Here is a 21,009-nt window from a genome sequence, read left to right as displayed (position 1 = left end):
TAAGACTACAATATTGTTGTCAATTCTACCCAATTGATCTACATAATAAAACAAAATCCCAACCACAACTCTAACAGCCTAGTTTACAGAAATAGAAAAGCCAATCATCAAATTTATTTGGAAGGGTAAGTATCTCTGAATAGGCAAAAACATCTTGAAATAGAAGAATGAAGTTGGATGACTCACATGTCCTGAGCTCAAAGCATATTACAAAGCTACAGTGGTCAAAACATCATGATACTGGAATAAACAAAGACATACTGATCAAGGGAATAAAATTTTGAGTGTAGAAAGAGACCCTCACATAAATGAATAGTCAACTGATTTTTTGAAGAAACTGCCAAATCCACTCAATTGGGACATAAGAGTCACATCAAGAAATCAGGCCAGGAGAATTGAGTATCCATATCCGAAAGAATGAAAAAGGACCCAGATCTCAAACCACACTCAAAAATTACCTCAAAACAGATGAAAGACCTAAATATAAGACCCAGGACCATAAAACTCCTAGCAGAAAATGTAGGGAAGCATCTTCCAGGTCTTTCAGTAGGTGGTAGTTTCTTAGACTTTTATACCCAAAGGACAAGCAACAAATGAAATAAAATAGATAAATAAGACCAGACCTCCTCAAATAGTTTTGTGCTTCACAGGACTTTGTCAAGAAAGTGAAAAAGCAGCCTAATCAGTGGGAGAAAATATCTGGAAACCACATATGCGATAAAGGTTTAATATCTAGGATATATACAGAAATACTAGAATTTAACAATAAAAAGACAAACAGGAAAGCAGATGGGACTCAACCAATTGGACACCGCCTACCACATGGGAGGTCCTGGGTTTGGGTCCCGGTGTCTCCTAAAAGAAGATAAGTGGGCGCTTACTCCCACCTTGCAACGAGCTAAATGCTGCCCCCGCCACAACAGGCAGATGCCACAAGCCAGCAGACACTGCAACCCACAGGGAGCAGGTGTGTGTGCCTTAGGCCACTGGGCACTCGCCTCTCATGTGGGAGGTACTGGGTTCAGTTCCCTGTGCCTTCTGGAGAAGGCAAGCAAACAATGAGCAGATGACGAGAGAGCCATCTGTGGGAGGGGGGTAGAAATAAAGAAAAACATAGTAAATAAAATAAATCTTCAAAATAAAAAGACAATCTTTTTTAATCTGTGGGGCTGTTGCAACGCAGATATACCAGAAATGGGTTGGCTTATACAATAGGGATTTATTAGCTTACAAGCTTACAGTTCTGAGGCCATGAAAATATCCAAATCAAGGCATCATCAAATGATGCTTTCTTCCTGAATATCAGTTGTCAGCAGTTTCGTACTCTTCTGTCAAATCACAAGGCACTTGGTATTTGCTGGTCTTTCCTTTCTCTTCTGGGTTTCATTGCTTTCAGCTCTGGCTTCAATGGCTTTCTCCCTTTATCCATCTGAATTTCTTCTCTAAGTACTCTTACTCTAGTAAGAGCATTAAGACCCACCTGGGCCACACCTTACTATAGTAACTTAACCAAAAAGGCCCTTAACTAATGTAACCTAATTAAAAAGCCCTACTTATAACAGGTTTACATCCACAGGAATGTACTGCCTTAAGAACATGATTTTTCTGGGTTTCATAAACTACCACACAACCCAATTTAAAAGTGGTCAAAAGACGTGGTCAAAAGACTTGAACAGACATTTTTCTAAAGAAGAAATACAAATGGCTAAAAAGCATGTGAAAAGATGCCTAACATCACTAGCTAGTAGGGAAATGCAAATCAAAACCACAATGAGAGATCATTTAACATCCGGAATGACCAATATTTAAAAAACAGTAAACAACAAGCATTGGAGAGGATGGGGGGAAACAGGAACATTTATTCACTCCTGGTGGCAATGTAGAATGGTATGCTACTGTGGCTAACAGTTTGACGATTCCTCAGGAAGCTAATTGCCATATGATCCAGCAATCCTGCTACTTAATATATACTCAGAAGAATTAAAAACAGGGGTGTGAACAGACATGCACACATCGATTTTCATAGCGGCATTATTCACAGAAGATGGAAAAAACTCAAGTGTCTATCAACGGATAAATGGATAAACAAAATGTAGTATATACATACAATGGAAAATTATTCAGCTGTAAGAAAGAATGAAGCCCTCATGTATGCAACAACATGGATGAACCTTGAAGGCAATACAATCAGTGAAATAAATCAGACACAAAAAGACAAATATTGTATGATCTCACTAATATGAACTAAGTATAATATGCAAACTCATGGAGTTGAAATCTATAATATAGGTTATCAGGAGACAGAATAAGGGCAGAGAATGGGGAGCTGATGCTTAATTTACATAGAACTTTTTATAAAGTTGATTGAAAATGTTTGGAAATGAATAGAGGGGATGGTAGTACATTGTCATGAGTGTAATTAACATTACTGAATTGTAAGTGTGACTGTGGTTGAAAGGGGAAGTTAAGGGTAGTGTCTGTCACTAGAAGGATAGCTAAAGGATGAAATATGGGATTGTGTAACATAGTGAACCCTGTTGTGGACAAAGAATATAGTTAATAGTATAAATATAAGAATGTTCATCCATGAACTAAAACAAATATATGTCACTATTACAAGGGGTTAAATAATAGAGGGGTATATGAGGGGAAAAAAACCTAATACAAACTATTGACTATAAATAAAAGCAATATTTTAATATTTTTTTCAGCAATTATAACAAAGATACCACATCAATGCTAAGTGACAATTAATAGGGGGATAAATGGGGAATGGAGTTTTCCTTTTTGGAACAATGAAAATGTTCTAAAATTGATTGTGGTGATGAATGCACAACTCTGTGATAATACTGAAAGGTACTGATTGTACACTTTGGATGGACCATATGATGTGTGACTAAAACTGCTTTTTAAAAAATCCTTTGCCTGGTATATTCAAAGGCTGGTCCTCTTCATTAACTGATTTCTGGATTTTAAGCTTTTTTCTTTGGAAGAACCATCATTTCTTGATTCTTGTTTGTCTTGGAATATTTTGTTTCACACTTTACATTTAAGTTCTGGTAGTCATGCCTTTATATAGACCCCTCCCATGTTGAATAGAGCTGACCCATCTTACCAGTAAGATACTGCAGGACTGCAGAACTTCCGAGCCTAGGTCATAAAAGACAGTGCAGCTTCCTCATTGATCTCCTGGATTGCTTACTTTGGACCCAGCCCACCATATCATGAGGATACTCAAGTAACTGTGTGGAGGCCAACATGAGGCCAAAAACAGCACCGACTTGCTAGCCATGTGAATGAGCAAGTGACCTTGGAAGAGGATCCTCTAATCCCAGTCAAGTCTTCAGGTGACTGTAGTCCTAGTCAACAGTTTTGAATGCAATGTAAGAGAGATCCTGAATCAGAACTGTCCAGCTAAGTCACTCCTGAATTCCTGACTCACATAAACAGTGAGTTGTAATAAATGTTTATTGTTGTTTTAAACTACTAATTTTGGGGTTGTTCTGTCGTAGTAGATAAAAATCAGATTTGGGTGCTGGAGGGAAAAGTCTTTATCCCTTTCAGATGTCCAGGTGCTACTAGTAAGCAGGGATAACAAAGTCTGTTTCATTATCATTATAAAGGCAATATGCATGCCTTGAGACATTTAACAAAGCAACACAATCCTTAGACTCCTTTCCTGTGTTTGGAAGAAGCTTGGCTTTTCTAGCTTCCCTTGGCAATAAGATTATAAGCGTGTAAATGTGGTTCTGCCAATCAGATGTACCTAGTACCTACTTAAGACTTTATTAAAAGTACCTGAAGAAAAGTCCAATTACCAGAGGCAGCTCCATTAGCTGCTACATATACCTTATTCATTTACATTGTCTGCCTGGCCCCTGTAGGAATCTGCCACCCCTCTTGCACACCTTTAAAACGTAAACTCTGTTCCTGAGTTTCCTTCACAACATTTAACTACCTGGCATTTACATAATATAGTATCCATTGAGTCAATTTAGGTAATTTCAAAGTTTGTCACTTTTGAACATTTTAAAGCTTCTCAAATGGAACGCTTGCATAATGAGCTTTTGGTTTTAAATGTGGCTCAAGTCAATTTGCTGTTTTCAGTTTCTCAGCCCATATCAAAGTTATGGGCTTTCTTTCACATTCATCATTATTATCACTTGTTATTAAAGCATTATAACTGATGAAGGGGCTAAATTAAGGTAGAAATATTCTGAAAGAATCTTAATATAATATAGTATTTGAGTTCAGAACAGGAAAATTAAGAATGGAAAATAGATCAGAAGTAAGTAATATATGCTACAGCCTGCTCAGGAGACATATTAAAGAGTTGCTACTATAGACAGGGAGCAAGCAAAAGTATCCAGATTCTTTCAACTTGGTTTGGCAACTCACAATGGAAATTCCTCATAACCATCTGCTTATGTGTCTAGCAAATGAGCTGTCCAGATTTTCCCAAATTACCTTTGTTCATGGGTCTACTTTTTTTAAAAACCAAAACGAGTAGGATATTTCCACACTGAAGTCCTGGATAATAAGTTTTAAATAGAAAGCTGCTTGTCCTCTTTCCTGCACCTGCTTCATAGTTGTTAAAGTAGAAAGTAAAAAACTCTTCTAGAGCGTGACCTCTTAAATTCCAGAATGTTAATCTTTGATGAAAACATAAATTATACTCTATCATATTAGTAAATATTATTGCCCTCCACAGCTATATTTGTGAAAGTTTGGGTTTCTGGGGACTAGTTTGAAAGAACAGACAAGGAAATAGCGAGGCTGTCTTTAGGGAGAGGATAGGGGTGGTTGAGGGATAGGGGTAGGAGATTTATTTCCCTTTCATACATACTCTCATATTTTTTGAAATGTGTACTAAGTGCATGCAATGTACGCGCAAAGATAATATTTTTTTAGTTTTCCTGACAAAGTTGCATTTTTTTGTTTAAAATGGGAGAGACCTGAACTTTTAGTATTTTTCTCTTTTTTTAAACTTTTTTTTAGCCCACCAATAAGATATTATCTTGGCATTATATTAATGCCAACATTTAAGTATAAATGCCACAACTCTAGAAATAACCAAAATAATATGACAAGAAAAAAATCACATTTTGCTAACATAAAAGTGGTAACATACAACTTTATTTTGTTTATCAATCAGTTTTTTAAAAATTATCTGAGATAGTTGTTCCCTACATCACTTCAGAAAGTATTTGAAAAAAGTCATAAACACATAGTATGTACTCATTTTATAGACATAAAAACTAAATCACAAGAAGGTTAAGTGATTTGTCATGATCATATAGCTAGTTAAAAGCAGAGCCAATGACTTGAATCCACATTTCTTTTTCTACCAAACCGAAGTCAACAATTTTTGATTTAGAAATCTGAATATGAGAGATTTCTTCCTATACCAGTGATTGGCCCTTAATTTTAATAAAAACTATCTTGAACAAATAGAATAAGGATATGTGAGCTACACGTGAAGAAAATCATAAAAAAAACCCTAACTAAAGTAATGACTGTAAATAATATGAGCAATAAAACCAGAAGTCTACACTACCAGATTTATAGAGGGCTATTAGCAACTTCAGTAAGAACCAATTAAAAGTCAAATAAAAAATTTTAAACTCAGTAAAGTGGAAATAGATTTGAAATAGAATAAAACACAATCATAAACAACAATCTACTTTTTAACAAAACATTAGTCAATGATAAAAACATTTCTTTTCCCATTCAACTAATCTTCTCAATTTTTTACATTTAACATTTTGGTAAGAATATTCTCATGGTTCAAGTCCAATCCTCAATGCTCTAATAACAGCATTTAATTAACAGTCTGTCTCATAACTTGAGATGTAAACCTTTTGTCAAAGTTAACCTAATTCTAAAATAAATCAAGAATCTCATTTATTTGAATATAAACTAATACGAAATCACTTGTGGCAACTCATAAATAGTAAATTGTAGGAAAAAATTCTACCAATATGTAATTTCAAAACAAAGCATGTAAATTCTTCTATGAAAGTGAAGCAATAATTGGATTTTAAAGCTAACATAAAACATTATATTGTTATGATAGAACTGATTACTCTCCTGTTTGGCATTTGGCTTTTAAATAAGCATTAAATTAGTCTGAAAATTTATACTTAGTTTCAATTGACATCCAACTCAATAATTCATTAGAATTTACATGATATGTCTATTTACTTCAGGTTCAACCAAAGGAGCACAATAATTAAAATAATTGTAAACTTTGTGCAGTATTAAAATTTTTTCAACCTTTTAAGTTTGTTTTCTTAAATGATAGCTAATATATTATTTAGTACTATTAATATACAAATTGATGTTTATTAGAAAACACAAAAGAAAAACTTTTATGTTAGAATTAGAAAGTCACAGGGAAATGCTATTGAAATGTTAAGATATCAAAGGGTCTCTGAAATGAAACTATGGCAAAGAAGACAGAAGAAATGAAGAAACAACTAGAATAAAAAGAGACTACCATAGGCGTAATTAAACAGAGGTACTAGAACCAATCTTTAATGAACATGGAAGAAAATAAGCTGAGGGAGTCTGAGACCACTAGTCCAACCCTACAAGTGAGGTTAAAAGGAGTTCTGCAGGTTGAAAGGAAAGGACAATAAACAATAGATTGAAGCTCCATGAAGAAATAAAATCACCAATAAAGGTAACAATATGGGTGAATATGTAAATATAAGTGTCAGTACTCTTGTCAATACACCTTTTCACTTCCTACAGGACCCAAAAGCCACATCCATATAATAATGATATATCAACGGTTTGGGACTCAAAATGTATAAATACGTAACTTGAGACAAGAACTACATAAAGATAGAGGACAAAGGGGTATAGGAACATATTGTAAGTATGTTATTGAAGTTAAGTTGGTATTATACCAAACAAGACTATTATATATTCAGGGTGTTAAATTTAAGCCCATGTAGCCAAAAAGAAAGTATCAGAGAATATGCAAACTGAGAGAAACAGAAAGTACAGTGCCGGTTACCAGAGGAGTGGAGGCTTTCTGTTTGAGGTGAAGGGGAAGTTCTGGTAATGGCTTGTGTTGAGGGTACTACACCATTGTGAGTGTGATTAATTCCACTGAATGGTATGCTTGGGAGGGGCTGGGATGGTAAAATTTATATATGTTTCCACATTTTTTTTTAAAAAAGAGTGAAACTAGGCAGATAATGACAATTAAATGCAAAACATGATCCTGACTGGGATGTAAGAATGGTGAAGAAAAGGCTCAAAGGGCATTACTGAGACATAAGGAAAAAAACAGAAAATAGAATGTACGCTCAATATAAACGTTAAAATTTCTTGAACTTGATAAATGCATTTAAGGTCATTACATAAATGAAGTACTTTGTATTCAAGGAGTATGTTGTGTCCAAATGCTCTCATACATTCAGAAAATGGATGGATGGATGGATGGATAGCTAGATGACAGATTGAAAAACAGAATGATACAGCAAAGGGGACAAGGGTATTAAAATTGGTGGGCCTGGTTATCTGAGGGAGTGAGGGTATGCTGCAGTACTCTGTATGGGTTTGTATTGTTTTTACAATGGTCCTGTACATTTGAAATTACTTCAAAATAATTTTTTTTAAAAAAACAACAAATGTTATTCAACATATGAATGGATAAAGGAGAAAATTCATAAATTAAGCAAAAGTTGTAAAAAAGTATTAGTTAAAATTCAAACAAAACAGACAAAAAAATTCTTAGCAAACTGGGAATACAATGTCTTTAACAAAGATTTTAACAACAACAACAAAACACACTCACAATGAAATGTTAAACACTTTCTCTTTGAGATTATACACCATGATCAAGTTGGTTTAATCCCAGGTATACAACAATGATTCAACATAAGAAAATCAATTAATGTAAAACACATTAACAAAACAAAGGAAAAAAACCCCACATGATCATCTCCATTGAAGCAGAAAAGGCATTTGACAAAATCTGACATCCTTTCTTGATAAAAGCACTTAGAAAACCAGAAATAAAAGGAAAAGTACTCAACATGATAAAGGGCATATATGAAAAACCCACAGCTAACATCATATTCAATGGTGAAAGATTGACAACTTTCCCTCTAAGATCAGGAACAAAATAAGGATGTCCACTGTCACCACTGTTATTCAACATTGGACTGGAGGTTCTAGGCAGAGCAGTTAGGCAAGAAAAAGAAATAAAAGGCATCCAATTGGAAAGGAAGAAGTAAAACTTTCACTATTTGCAGATGTCAGGAAATCTAAAAAATATTGCTATAAAGAAATCCAAGAAGACCTAAATTAATGAAAGGACATTTGTGCTCATGGACTGGAAGGCTAAACAGCATTAAGATGTCAGTTCTACTCAAAAAGATTTTCAGATTCAATGCAATCCCAATCAAAATCCAACAGCCTATTTTGCAGATATGGAAAATCCAATTATCAAATTTATTTGGAAGGTAAGGGGCCCTAAACAGCCAAAAACTTCTTGAAAAAGAAGAACCCCGTTGGGTGACTCATACTTTCTGACTTTAAAACATATTACAAAACTACAGTGGTCAAAATAGCATGGTATTGGTGCCAAGATAGATACACTGACTTGGAATCGAATTGAGAGTGCAGAAATAGACTCTCACACCTATGGTCAACAGATTTTGACAAGGCTGCCAAGTTCATTCAATTGGGAAAGAATAGTTTCTTCAACAAATGATGCTAGGAGAACCGGATATCCATATTCAAAAGAATGAAAGAGGACCCCTATCTCAGACCATATACAAAAAATAACTCAAAATGGATCAAAGACCTAACTATAAGAACAAGGACTATAAAACTCCTAGAAGAAGATGTAGGGATGCATCTTCAGGATCTTGTGTTAAGCAATGTTTTCTTAGACTTTATACCAAAAGCACAACCAATGAAACAGATAAATGGAACCACCTCAAAATTTAAAACTTTTGTGCCTCAAAGGCTTTGTCACAAAAGTGAAAAGGCAGCCTACTCAATAGGAGAAAATATTTGGCAACCACACATCCAATGAGGGTTTAATTCTAGAATATATAAAGAAAGTCTATAACTCACAATAAAAGGAAAAACAACCCAATTTAAAAGTGGGCAAAAATATTGAATAGACATTTCTCCAAAGAGGATATATAAATGACTAAAAAGCATCTGTGAAGATGATCAGCACCACTAGGTGTTAATAAGAGGGTGGTATATAGGAAAAAATGCACCTAGCATAAACTATGGACAACAGTTAAGAGTACTATTTTAATCAGCTTTCATCAATTGTAACAAAGGTAACTACTATTTAAAAAATAGTACAATTATTAAAAAGTGCTATCATCAATTGTAACAAATGTTCCACATCAATGAAAGCTGTTGGAGGTGGGGTAGTGTTTGGGAATACTGTATTTCATGCATGTTTGTTCTGTAAACCCACAACTTCTTTAATTAAAAATTTTTTTTCTTTAAAAAACAACAACAAAAGCTTTGAGACCAGGAACAAGACAGAGAGAGAAGCTTCTGGGATGATGACAGCATTCTTCTATTCTTGACCTGAGTAATGATTTCAAGTGTGTTTACTTTACAATAACACATTAAGTTCTTCATTTATGTTGTACGTACAATTTGGAATATATGTTAAAGACAAAAAAGAAAAAAATATTTGGAAGTAGACAAAAGGCTGACCTAGACTATTTTACTCAGGCTCATCTACTTTAAAATCCTAATTTTTACTCCTAATATTATAATTTCTTTCAAACTAACTAAGATTTATGGGTCCTATAAGACATACAATCTGGCAATAGGCATCAAGAACCTTAAAATTGTACACTATAATTCATGTCTGAATCTATCCTAAAAAAAATGAAAATAAAAGAAAAAAATCATTATGTGCTAAGATGTTTATTACACACACGACGATAAAATGAAAAACAAGTAAATAACCAACTACAGGGAGTAGTTAAGAAAAATTCCTTCGATGGGATACTATACAGTCAGTAAAAATAAGATTTACAAAATAATCTTATAAAGTTATTACCTAATGTAGCAGTTTGATATGGTTATGAATTCCAAAAATAGATATTGGATTCTGTTTTTAATCTGGTCTGTACCTGGGTGTGATTAAGTTATGATGAAGGCTTTGACTGGGCCATGTCATTAGGGCGTTAAGTCCCCACCCCTTGGTGGGTAGGGACTCACAGATAAAAGACATGGTAAAGGACAGAGTTGAGGGTTTCTGATGTTGAAGTTTGATGCTGAAGTCTTAAGCTGGAGCCCCAGGAAGTGAACTCACAGAGGAAAGAGAAGCAAGCCCCAGGAAGAGAGGACCTGAGAATGAAGAACACAGAGGAATAGAAATGGCTCCTTAAGACACGGCAGAGGGAAACGGACTTTGGCCCAGTGGTTAGGGCGTCCGTCTACCACATGGGAGGTCCGCGGTTCAAGCCCCGGGCCTCCTTGACCCGTGTGGAGCTGGCCCATGCGCAGTGCTGATGCGCGCAAGGAGTGCCGTGCTGTACAGGGGTGTCCCCGGCGTAGGGGAGCCCCACGCGCAAGGAGTGCACCCGTAAGGAGAGCCGCCCAGCGTGAAGGAGGGAGCAGCCTGCCGAGGAATGGCGCCGCCCACACTTCCCGTGCCGCTGACGACAACAGAAGCGGACAAAGAAACAAGACGCAGCAAAAAGACACAGAAAACAGACAACCGGGGGAGGGGAGGGGAATTAAATAAATAAAAATAAATCTTTAAAAAAAAAAAAAAAAAAGACACGGCAGAAACCCCAGGGAGAGAGACAGAGCCATTCACCTGATAGTCTACAGCTGACCTTGTGGAGAGAGGCAAAGCCTAGAGAGCCTCATAGTCTACAGCTGACCTTGTAGAGAAAACAGAGGCGCTGAGCCCAGAGGAACCCAGGAAGCCTGAACACTTGCAGACGTCAGCAGCCATCTTGTTCCAACATGTGAAAATAGACTTTGGTGAGGGAAGTAACTTATGCTTTATGGCCTGGTATCTGTAAGCTCCTACCCAAAATAAATACCCTTTATAAAAGCCAACAGATTTCTGGAATTTTGTATCAGCACCCGTTTGGCTGACTAACAAACCTAATATTACAAAAAAGGTACATAGATACATACTATGATTGAAGGTAAAAAGAAATTATAGGAACAGAAAAAAAGAGAGAAAAGAGAAGAAGGGAAGTCTGGAAGATGTGGAGAGGGAAAATTACATTTTTTACTTAAGATAGTTTATGGATATTATCTTTTCTTTTCTCTGTACTTCCTAAATTTTCTTTAATGACTATATAATACTTTAATAATGGGATACAGTACAAGAACTGAAGAAAATAATCACAAGTTTCATGAACCCTAAAAATAAAATATCATTACTCTAAAAATGTACCTTTAAAATTTCAATTGATTTTTGTCTCAAGATGATTTTATTCAGATAAATTGTTTTCTAACATTTAAATGGTCTAAGTCTATGATATGCTAATTACTTAGATTAGGGATAATTTCTAATTATACGTGGTATTTAAAATGATGTAACTTTTTTAAGAAAAAATTAATCAGATTCCAACAAAAATATACCATCTCCAGTTTACTTGCTAATATTCCCATTTTGCACCTTAACAGCTAAATGGTAAAATACACTAAGAAATAGGTCTCAAGTACTCATTCTAGTGTTTTCACTTTCTCTTAAAACACTTCAGGGCTTCAACTGCTGCCAAACTTCTGCCCATTCTGTTCCCTAGCCTAAGTGCTTTTTCTTCACTCACAAGCACCTGCTGAAAGCTTACTATATGCCACACACTATGCTTAGTATAGGAGAAGGAAAAAAACCTTTTTAATCCTTTCCATCCTTTTAAGACCAAGTCAAGGGAAGTGAATGTGGCTCAAGCAATCGGTCTCCCATCTATCATATAGGAGGTCTAGGGTTTGATTCTCAGGGGCCTCCTGGTGAAGGCAAGCTGACCCGCGGAGTGAGCTGGCCCACATGGAGTACTGGCCCGCGCAGCAAGCTGGCCTGATTAGAGTGATGGTCAGCGCATGAGTGTGCAGCAAGCTGGCCCAAGGGGGGATCTGGTAGTGCAGCAAGATGACGCAACAAAAAGAGATACAGGGAAGCAGCTGTGGCTCAGTCAGTTCAGCTCCCATCTACCATATGCGAGGCCCTGGGTTTGCATCCCGGGGCCTCCTTGTGAAGGCAGGCTCGCCTGCACGCCGTGGAGAGCCGACTCAGCAAGTTGATGCAACAAAAAAGGGAGACAAGCAAAAAAACTGCAAGAAGTGCACAGCGAACGGACACAGAGAGCAGACAGCAAAACAAGCCGCAAGGGGGGAGGAAATAAATAAAAATAAATACAGACACAGAAGATGCACAGCGAATGGACAGAGAGAGCAGACAGCACACAAAAAGCCACAAGGGGGGAGGAGATAAAAAAAAAAAGTACAAAAAAAAAAAAGAGATACATAGGAGAGATAAGAGATGCTGCATACCAGGGAGCTGAGGTGGCATAGGAGATTGAGAATCTCTCTCCCACTCCAGAAGGTCCCAGGATCGGTTCCTGGTGCTGCCTAAAGAGAAGACAAGCAGACACAGAAGAAGGAAAATGCACAGTGAATGGACACAGAGAGCAGACAACAGGGGCAGGGGTGTGCGTGTGAATAAATGAACCTTAAAAAAAGACCAAGTCAAGCCCTACCTCTTTCTCAGAGAACTACTCACTATCCTCTCCAAACTCTGAATGCTGTAACTATTATTATCCAAAAGAGTTGCTTCCAATCTTTGATAGCGCCCGTGAGGAAAGCCGCCCAGCGTGAAAAGAAAGAGAAGCCTGTCCAGGAATGGCGCCGCCCACACTTTCCGTGCCGCTGATGACAACAGAAGCGGACAAAGAAACAAGACGCAGCAAATAGACACCAAGAACAGACAACCAAGGGAGGGGGGAAATTAAATAAATAAATAAATCTTTAAAAAAAAAAAAAAGAAACCACTGTTAATATCAAAATATTTCATGAACCCCACTCTCATTTCCAGGTGATGTCATCTAGTGTTATGGCCCTAAATACCATCTATACACTGACAATTTCCAAATGTATACCTCTAGCTCCACCTTTCCCTTAAACTCCTAACATGTATGTGTATAGATGTGTATATACCTATTCAACATCTCCACATGGCTATCAGACAACCACTTCAAACACAGCATGTTCAAAACAAAAGTCCTGATTTAAATTGCAAACCTGCCTCCTACAAATCACCTACTCCCTAACTTGTAGTTCCCATCCCAATAAAGTATAGCACCTTTCACCCAACTAACTGATCATGCCAAAAAAAACCTGGAGTCATCCTTTACTTCTCTTTGTCTCTTATTCCACACTTAACCAGAAAATTCTAATTATGCTACTTTCTAAATATATCACAGATATGACCACTTCTTTGCATTTCTACCACTGGTCCAAGTCACCCACACTTCCAAACTTATTGCAAGATTTTCCTAACTGGTTTTCCTGCTTCCATTTTTGCCTCCTATAGTTAATTTTCTACACATAGCCCGAGTAATCCTCTTACTAAACAAGTCAAATCTGGATATTCCCATGCTAAAAACCTTCCAATAGCTTCCATCTCACTCAGAGTAGAATCAATGTTTAAATGTCCTTTAGTACTCTCCATGTTCTAAGTGCCCACCTGCCTGCCTGGCTTCATCTCCTACAACTGTCCCCCTCACTCCACTTCAGCTACACTGGCCTCCTTGCTGTTCTTCCAAACACTTCCATCTAAGAGGCCAGTTCCCTCTGCCCGAACACTTTCTCCCAGATAGTTCTATGGCTTACTCCCATCACTTTTTTCAGATCTCTCAGCTCAAAGGTCACCTTGTCAGAAAGCCCCTCCCTCACCAACCTATCTAAAGTAATATGTCCTGGGAAGTGGACTTGGCCCAGTGGTTAGAGCGTCCATCTACCACATGGGAGGTGCGCGGTTCAAACCCCGGGCCTCCTTGACCCGTGTGGAGCTGGCCCATGCACAGTGCTGATGTGCGTGAGGAGTGCCGTGCCATGCAGGGATGTTCCCGCATAGGGGAGCCCCACGTGCAAGGAATGCGCCCCGTAAGGAGAGCCACCCAGCAGGAAAGAAAGTTCAGTCTGCCCAGGAATGGCGCCACACACACGGAGAGCTGACACAACAAGATGACACAACAAAAAGAAACACAGATTCCTGTGCTGCTGACAACAGAAGTGGACAAAAGAAGAAGATGCAGCAAAATAGACACAAAGAACAGATAACCAGGGCGGGGGAGAATGGGAGAAAAATAAAATAAATAAATCTTAAAAAAAAAAAAAGTAATATGTCCTGTTATTCTTATTCCCCTGAGCCTATTTTACGTCAAAATATACATCCTACCTGATAGTATCTGTATGTGTGAATTTATGTATGTTTATTGTCTTCCCCACTAAAATTTAAACTCAAAGGGAGAAGAGACTCTATGTTGCTCACCACTGTAGCCAAACTATCTGTAGACAGTAGGCCCTTGAAAATATGTTGAATGAATGATTCACGGTAGTTGCTTTCAATTTTGTTGCATGAGAAAATACATGACAACACACTACTAGAATTCAGTAAAACTTCCAAATTAATTCATGCTTTATTAATCACCAACATACAAATGTTCTGGTAGAGGAAGAAATACAAGGTACATAATGCAAGGTTCAACAGTATCTGCTGAAGGAATGTGGCCTTCTTATACTGCAGTTCTCTGCCCCTCTCCATGATGTTCCTTCCTATGTTAGGCACAAAATTATTTAACTCTTTCCATATTCAGTTATTGTGTTCCACTAAGCCAGAAAGTATGCTAGACATTAAGAATACAAAGATAATGAAGAAAAGCATTGTATGAGACAAATAAAAATAACCCCAGACTACAATATACTAATACAATGGAGCTATACAGATCGTAAAGTTGCAGCACTATAGAAGTGACAAATTTTTTAGGGGTAAGTGTTTAGGGAAGGTTTCAGCAATGGTGAAATGCAACAAATAGTTGTAAAATCAAATACAAAAGACATTTTTCACGTCACTTCATATGTGAAATGAGGGAAGTAAGTCTGAAAGTGCTGCAGTAATGTGCTACCATGAGATAAACCAGTCTGAGAATGAATCCAAAACAAGGGCCAAGTCCTTGATGATTTCACAAGAGCTATGGGATGAAGTGAGCTAAAGGTCAACTATAAGATCTAATCATTCCCTTTACTGTTATAGGCAGGCTGAATTTGCTTTTCTGTTTTTACAATATAAGAATACAGATGAATGTCTGAATCTTTCAAAAGGCAGAACATTCACCTACTTCAGTTGGTATGTAGAGCCACTACTGGCATTTCTGAAGGGACAATTCTGTGTTTTGTGGGATCTCTCAGACATTGCAGGACACTTAGCACACCTGGCCTCTGCCAGTATACTGGACTTTACAGTCATTGTGACAACCAAAATTGCCTCTAAATACTTCTAAATATCTCCCACCCCCGAGGTGAATCACAAATCTACTTCATAATAGCTGTTATATGCACCTGTTTCTCAGACTGGCTCTACAAGTATGCTTAAGTGTACTTAACATCAACCATAAAAGAACTGGGATATACCACTTAAATATTCTAATTTTACATAAGAATACATTTTGACCTCTCATCTATGACTACATAAACGTACTGCCAAAATTCTATATTTAGCTTACATCAACTCTTGGGGTAAGTAGTGCTTTAAGTTTGCTATTACTATCTGAAAATTCTCATCAAAGCTTACTTTTCCATAAAATACAACAGAGGAATGTCACTGACATTTTACTGTGAAGTTTAGGCTACTGCAGTCAACTCGGCCAGGTAATGGTGCCCAATTGTTTGTTCAAGCATGTACTTATACTTACATGGACTTAAATCAGTGAATTGACTGCATAGCTAAGGAGATTGCCTTCAACAATGAGTGAAGTCTCATCCAATCAGCTGAAGACCTTAAATGGGGATGTGATTTCTGCATTTAGAGAGAGAATTTCAGATCTCTACTTTGGACAGCTAGTGTCTCCTGGGAACTTATCAAGGGCCTTCATGGGAGCCTCTGGATTACAACCTGCACTGCAGAATTTGGACTTTTGCATCCCATGGTCGGGTAAGAGAATTTATAAAATACCATACAATTTACAGATATCTCCTGTAGGTTCTGTTTCCCTAGACAACCCTAACTAACCTTCCCTTTAGCCATTTTGTGTCAGAATTTAGCCATGGTCATGTCAGAAATGGCTATCTGATCCAGGACTTCTGAGAAAGGTTTACCTCCATAATCAGAAGACGAGAGGGCAACTTCCTTCTGCTATGGTAGTTGTGTGAAAATGTGACCTGAAACAGAAACAGCTATCTGCAACCATAAGGGAACAAGCCTGACTACAAAGGTAAGCACACTAAGGATAGCAAAGAATAAAGATGGAAAGCACCTAAATCCTTGAAGACTTCATTGTGCAGCTAAATTGACTAGCCATGGACTCCTTTAACTCTGAAATTTTTATATGAGATATTTTTAAATGACCATTAGTTGGGTGATTTAACTTGGGGTCTAATACAAGATGGCTCAGGCCCTGGTAACCTGATTAAAAGTGGGAAGAGAAGAACCAAGATGAATGCAAGCTCTCAAGAGTGGGTGGCTATGTGAAAGGTGGTTAGAAAGAGAAATTGGAAGGAAGAGGAATACACATATACATATGCATATGTAAAGGTACTAAGTGACTGCAAGGTAATGGAGATAAAAATGTCAGTTTGGTATGAGTTAAGCTTGCGGGAAGTGGGATGTAGAATTACATACTGAAAAACATCCAGACAGAAATGAGAATTTAAGTCACCAAAAAAAGCATATGATCACCAAAAGAACAAAGTAAAAAGCATACAGACTGGAATGCATTCTATCACCCCATCTCCACCACAACTTGTTGTGCTACAGCCCTCATTTTAGATGGGATTCACTCCACTGTTTAAGCCAATTAAAGTAAGTGAAGGTTGGCCAGCATGATGTTTGCCCTATAAGAACAAAGCTTAAGATTTTTGAGAAAAGGCTAAGAAGTGAAGCCTTCTCTCTCACTTTGGAAGTCAACAAAGAAGGCTATAGCTTGAACATTGCTGGTAGCCATCTTTTTACTAAGAGGGAAGCTAGTATGACCATGAAGCTAAAACAAGATATGGGCAAAGATGAAAGATAGTAGAGAAATGCAACCTCATTACTGATGACATCATCTTCTGAATAAATCATTCTTTGAGCCAATTCCATTGATGCACATGCCAATTAGATGAGCCAATACAATTCTTTTGTTTTTAAATCTAGTGTGTATCCTAACTGATATAGGGAACAGTTATGTTTAGGGAAGGACAAAGTCAAGACAGGAAATAGTAAAGAAACTTTCAGAGAAGTAGGAAAATCAGGAAGTCCAACGTAAAAAAACCAAGAAATCAGAACATTCTAAGAAGGAGAGTATATTCTACAAATAGTCTAAGGAACCCACAGATGACAGTGGAAAGGATATTGGATCTGGTGACCAGGAGGTCAGAGGTATCTTCTACAACAGCAGTTTCAGTGGCCAAACAGTAAAGAAAAGTCAGAATGCAAAGGAAAGGAGAATTTAAGAATCCCACAATGCACCGAACCTTGGATTAACACTTAACATGTGTTAACTTCTTTAATTACCACCCTATGAGGGAAGTATTAACATACTATTTTACAGATACAGTATACAGTCTGTGTAGTAACGAGCCCACAGCCGTATAGCTACTAAGTGGTTTCAAAGCCAGATCTATCTGGCTCAAACTTCAGTGGCTCCTTGGATGAAAGAATGAGTCTTTAAAGAAAAGAATAAACATTCAGTGGTTCAGCAGGCTCAAGATTCACTGTATACAGTGAATTGTATTTGGCAGCCCTGGAGAAGATAAAAGCACGCATGTTGGCTAGAGAGGGAGAGATCGAAGGGGAAGAACAAGAAGGGAAATGCGCAGTTCTGGAGAAAGAGACATAGGAAGGGATGATTATGGGGCACATCTGGAGGGGGTTGGTCTTGAAACGAAGGAAGGATAGTCTTCTTCTGCAAAACAAGTAAATAAGATGAAATGAGATGGAAAAGCAGGACATAGAGTGAGTATTCCTCAAATGGATGAGATTTCTTTCAATAAAGGGAGAGATCAAGTTTTTTGCTATAAAACTCTTTTAGAAAATGAGACAAAAAGATTTCAGGATTCGAACTGACAAACTAATAATGAGGCTTACTCAGAATTGGGGACTAGACAGGTAGTTTCCACAAAATGTGAAGCATCGTAGGGCATCAGTAAGAGCTTAGAAAAAATGAATGACCATGAGATCTTGGCTGCATAGGGAAGCAAATGGCATCAACAGCAGGCTAATGGACAAGGTGAAAAGAGAAAGAAGGGTTCATAAAAAGAGAAACAGGTTCTGCAAGAGTCAAAGAGCAGAGAAAGAGGTTTTAAGGAGAGTTTCTTGTCAGAGTTGATTTTGCCACAATGCTTCAAATTATTTTCATAGAAGCAGCAAGCCATTTGTTGAGGTTCAGCAGCCCCATTCTTACTACTGTCCCTTGCCACCAAAGGCAAAGAATTGAGAGACAACTAGTTCTAAAGTCTTTGGTTGTGGAATAGTGAAGGCTAGCAACAAACAAATGCATGAATTAACCCAAACAGGGATCAAACATAAATCATCCTTCCTTCTTTTAAACTGAACAATTATATCTCTAGATTTAAAAAACTTATTAAGAAGTTAAAAGTCTACACCAAAAGGAAAAATAGATCGTGTCCTGAGGTAGAATGAAAAGTTAACAAATCTGTCAAGCAAATTAAAATCGACATGCTAAAGATTTTTAATACACAACTTCAATAGCACAGAGACAGTTTGTGCTTAATTTTGGATGTACTTAGCATAGCTTTGAGACAATGATACTGCTCAATTTAGAGTTAATTTAAAATGCTCAACCCATTTGCAATCTCAAATGACAAGCTATAATTTACAATCCCACTTCAACAATTTTGGGGCTCTTGACATTGAAAGATGGAGAAATCAACCATGGCAACTTTCTCTACATCACTTCAATCCTGAAGTTTGCACTTACAAAGTCTGGCAAGGCCCCACATTATTTAGGGGGGTTTCTTATACCAATAATTCTGACTACCCTAGCACCAGTTATAAAGAAGGGGGACTTGAGACAGGCATAAACTTAAATTTTATAGAAAATATCAAGTACAACAAGGATCGTTAGCAGTTGCAACAATCAAGAATCCAAGAAATTTGAGAAGTTTTGAGTTTAGAAAGCCTTTCTCCATTTTAGTCCTTTCTAAATGAAACAAAGGGCTTGTACAACAGGGATTCTAAAGCTTCAGTGTGCAATTCATGCTAACACTGAATAAAAAAATAAATCACTTATCCCTTCTTGTGCCATTACAGGACATCTTACTTTATAAGATCTTCATTTTTGAAACAAAACATTTCCCAATGCTTTTACTAGATTTAAAAAATTCACGCCCCTCTTTCAAATGTTCAGAGACCAAAGTCAGAAAGTGACTAATCCGAAAGAGATTAATTTAGATGAACAATCATTTGTCATCACAACCACCATTCCTCTACTTTGCACGAGTTCTGTGGGCCAGAGTCAAACTCTCCCAATCCATGCCAGTCTTCTGGAGAATTGATTTCCTCATCAAAGGGAACAAAAATCAATGGCTTCTGGATAGCAAGCCTTTTTCTTTTTAACTCCGTAAACCAGGCTATCCGGTAATCTTCCCAGGCAGTGAGTTAGTAACTTTTCAAGGTAGTAAAAGGATCGAAACAAGGTAGTTAGGGAGGTGATTAAATAGGAGGGGCGGACGACCCACCCACCTAACGCGAATGCAGGACAGTTTGTATACAGGGGCGAAGCCTCATCAAGAGTTAGGAAAGATACAGTGGGCTGGGGACGTCGCGGCGAGAATGGGGGACCTGCAAAGCCAGGGGCCAACTGGAGGCCTGAAAGGGGCCGTGGGGCGGGGAGAGGGTGGGACGTGGATACAAGGGACCTGCCGAGTCTGGCCGAGCACTACTAGAGTCCCCAGCAACAGCGAAGCAAAGCCGAGGGAGCTTTGCTGGGCGAAGAGACACCAAAACTTGCAGCTTCACTCACCTGCCAGATGCTCGCCTGGCGGACAGAGACACGGGCGCCGTCTGGGAGCTTCCTCTTCTGCCAGACACCGTCCCCGCTGCCGCTGGAGCTCCAAGATCCAAGAGCTGAAAGTGGAAAAGAAGCGGGCAAGGCGGCGACCGGACCCGAGCACAGGGAGGTGTACATAAGGAGTGCTGGGTGCCAGGAAGGCAACTCCGTGCCTCACCTTCCTCACCGGTAGCCGACAACGCTTCCCGGGCACAGCATCGCGCCAGCCTCGCCCCGCTGCCCCCGGGCCTTAGCCCGCAGCTCCCCCCCAGTAGCGGCCCGGCTTCCGGCGGCCTCACCCCACCCCCTCATTACTCGGCCTCCGCCATCTTGTCGGAGGCGGGTAGAGTATAATGCGCCTGCGTGAGCTGAGATTGCAGACGCCCCCTAGCCGGGAAGAAGGACTGTAATGCGCAGCCGCGTTGGCTTAAGCGCTCCCACTGTTGGGCTTCGCTTTAGGGTCCTGTACTGTGCGGGATTTCTGATCGTAGTCGCCAGAGCTGCTGTCCTTTCCTGAGTTGTGCTGCAGCCAAATTAACAGAGCTTTCAGTGCACCCCACAGTGTTCTGCAGACGTATATCGGGGGACAACTCGGTTCCAGCCCAGAGGTTCACACCACGTAGTAAAGACAGATGAACAAGTAATTCCCCAAGTTCTTTCTTTGTAGCTGCCGTGCACTACTTACCCTGGAATCCATCCCTGTTAGTTTCACACGCTTGATCAGTTCTTTACCTTGAATTATCTCTCTTTTAATGTTAATTCAACAAATACTAATTGA

The 21,009-nt window shown here is 38.4% G+C and overlaps 1 protein-coding gene across 13 annotated transcripts in view; it reads right to left on the bottom strand.

Annotated features, from left to right (window-relative positions):
• Positions 1-20,586, bottom strand: part of APC (APC regulator of WNT signaling pathway) — a 157,105-nt gene extending 136,519 nt beyond the window's left edge. For 4 of the 13 annotated variants that reach the window (XM_058277065.2, XM_058277069.2, XM_058277089.2 and 1 more), the window contains exon 1: positions 20,205-20,487. In XM_058277065.2, the coding sequence (XP_058133048.1) occupies positions 20,205-20,369 (165 nt within the window). In that variant the 5' untranslated portion in view covers positions 20,370-20,487. Of the gene's footprint in view, positions 1-20,204 lie in introns of all 13 variants that reach the window. The other 9 variants (XM_071209381.1, XM_071209421.1, XM_058277067.2 and 6 more) reach the window with 8 other exon arrangements.
• Between the last annotated feature and the right edge of the window lie 423 nt (positions 20,587-21,009).

This window comes from Dasypus novemcinctus, chromosome 2, assembly GCF_030445035.2.
Source record: "Dasypus novemcinctus isolate mDasNov1 chromosome 2, mDasNov1.1.hap2, whole genome shotgun sequence".
In the NCBI taxonomy this organism is placed as follows: Eukaryota; Metazoa; Chordata; class Mammalia; order Cingulata; family Dasypodidae; genus Dasypus; species Dasypus novemcinctus.
Note: the sequence above shows the minus strand (reverse complement) of the source record. Positions and strands in the feature narration are given on the sequence as shown.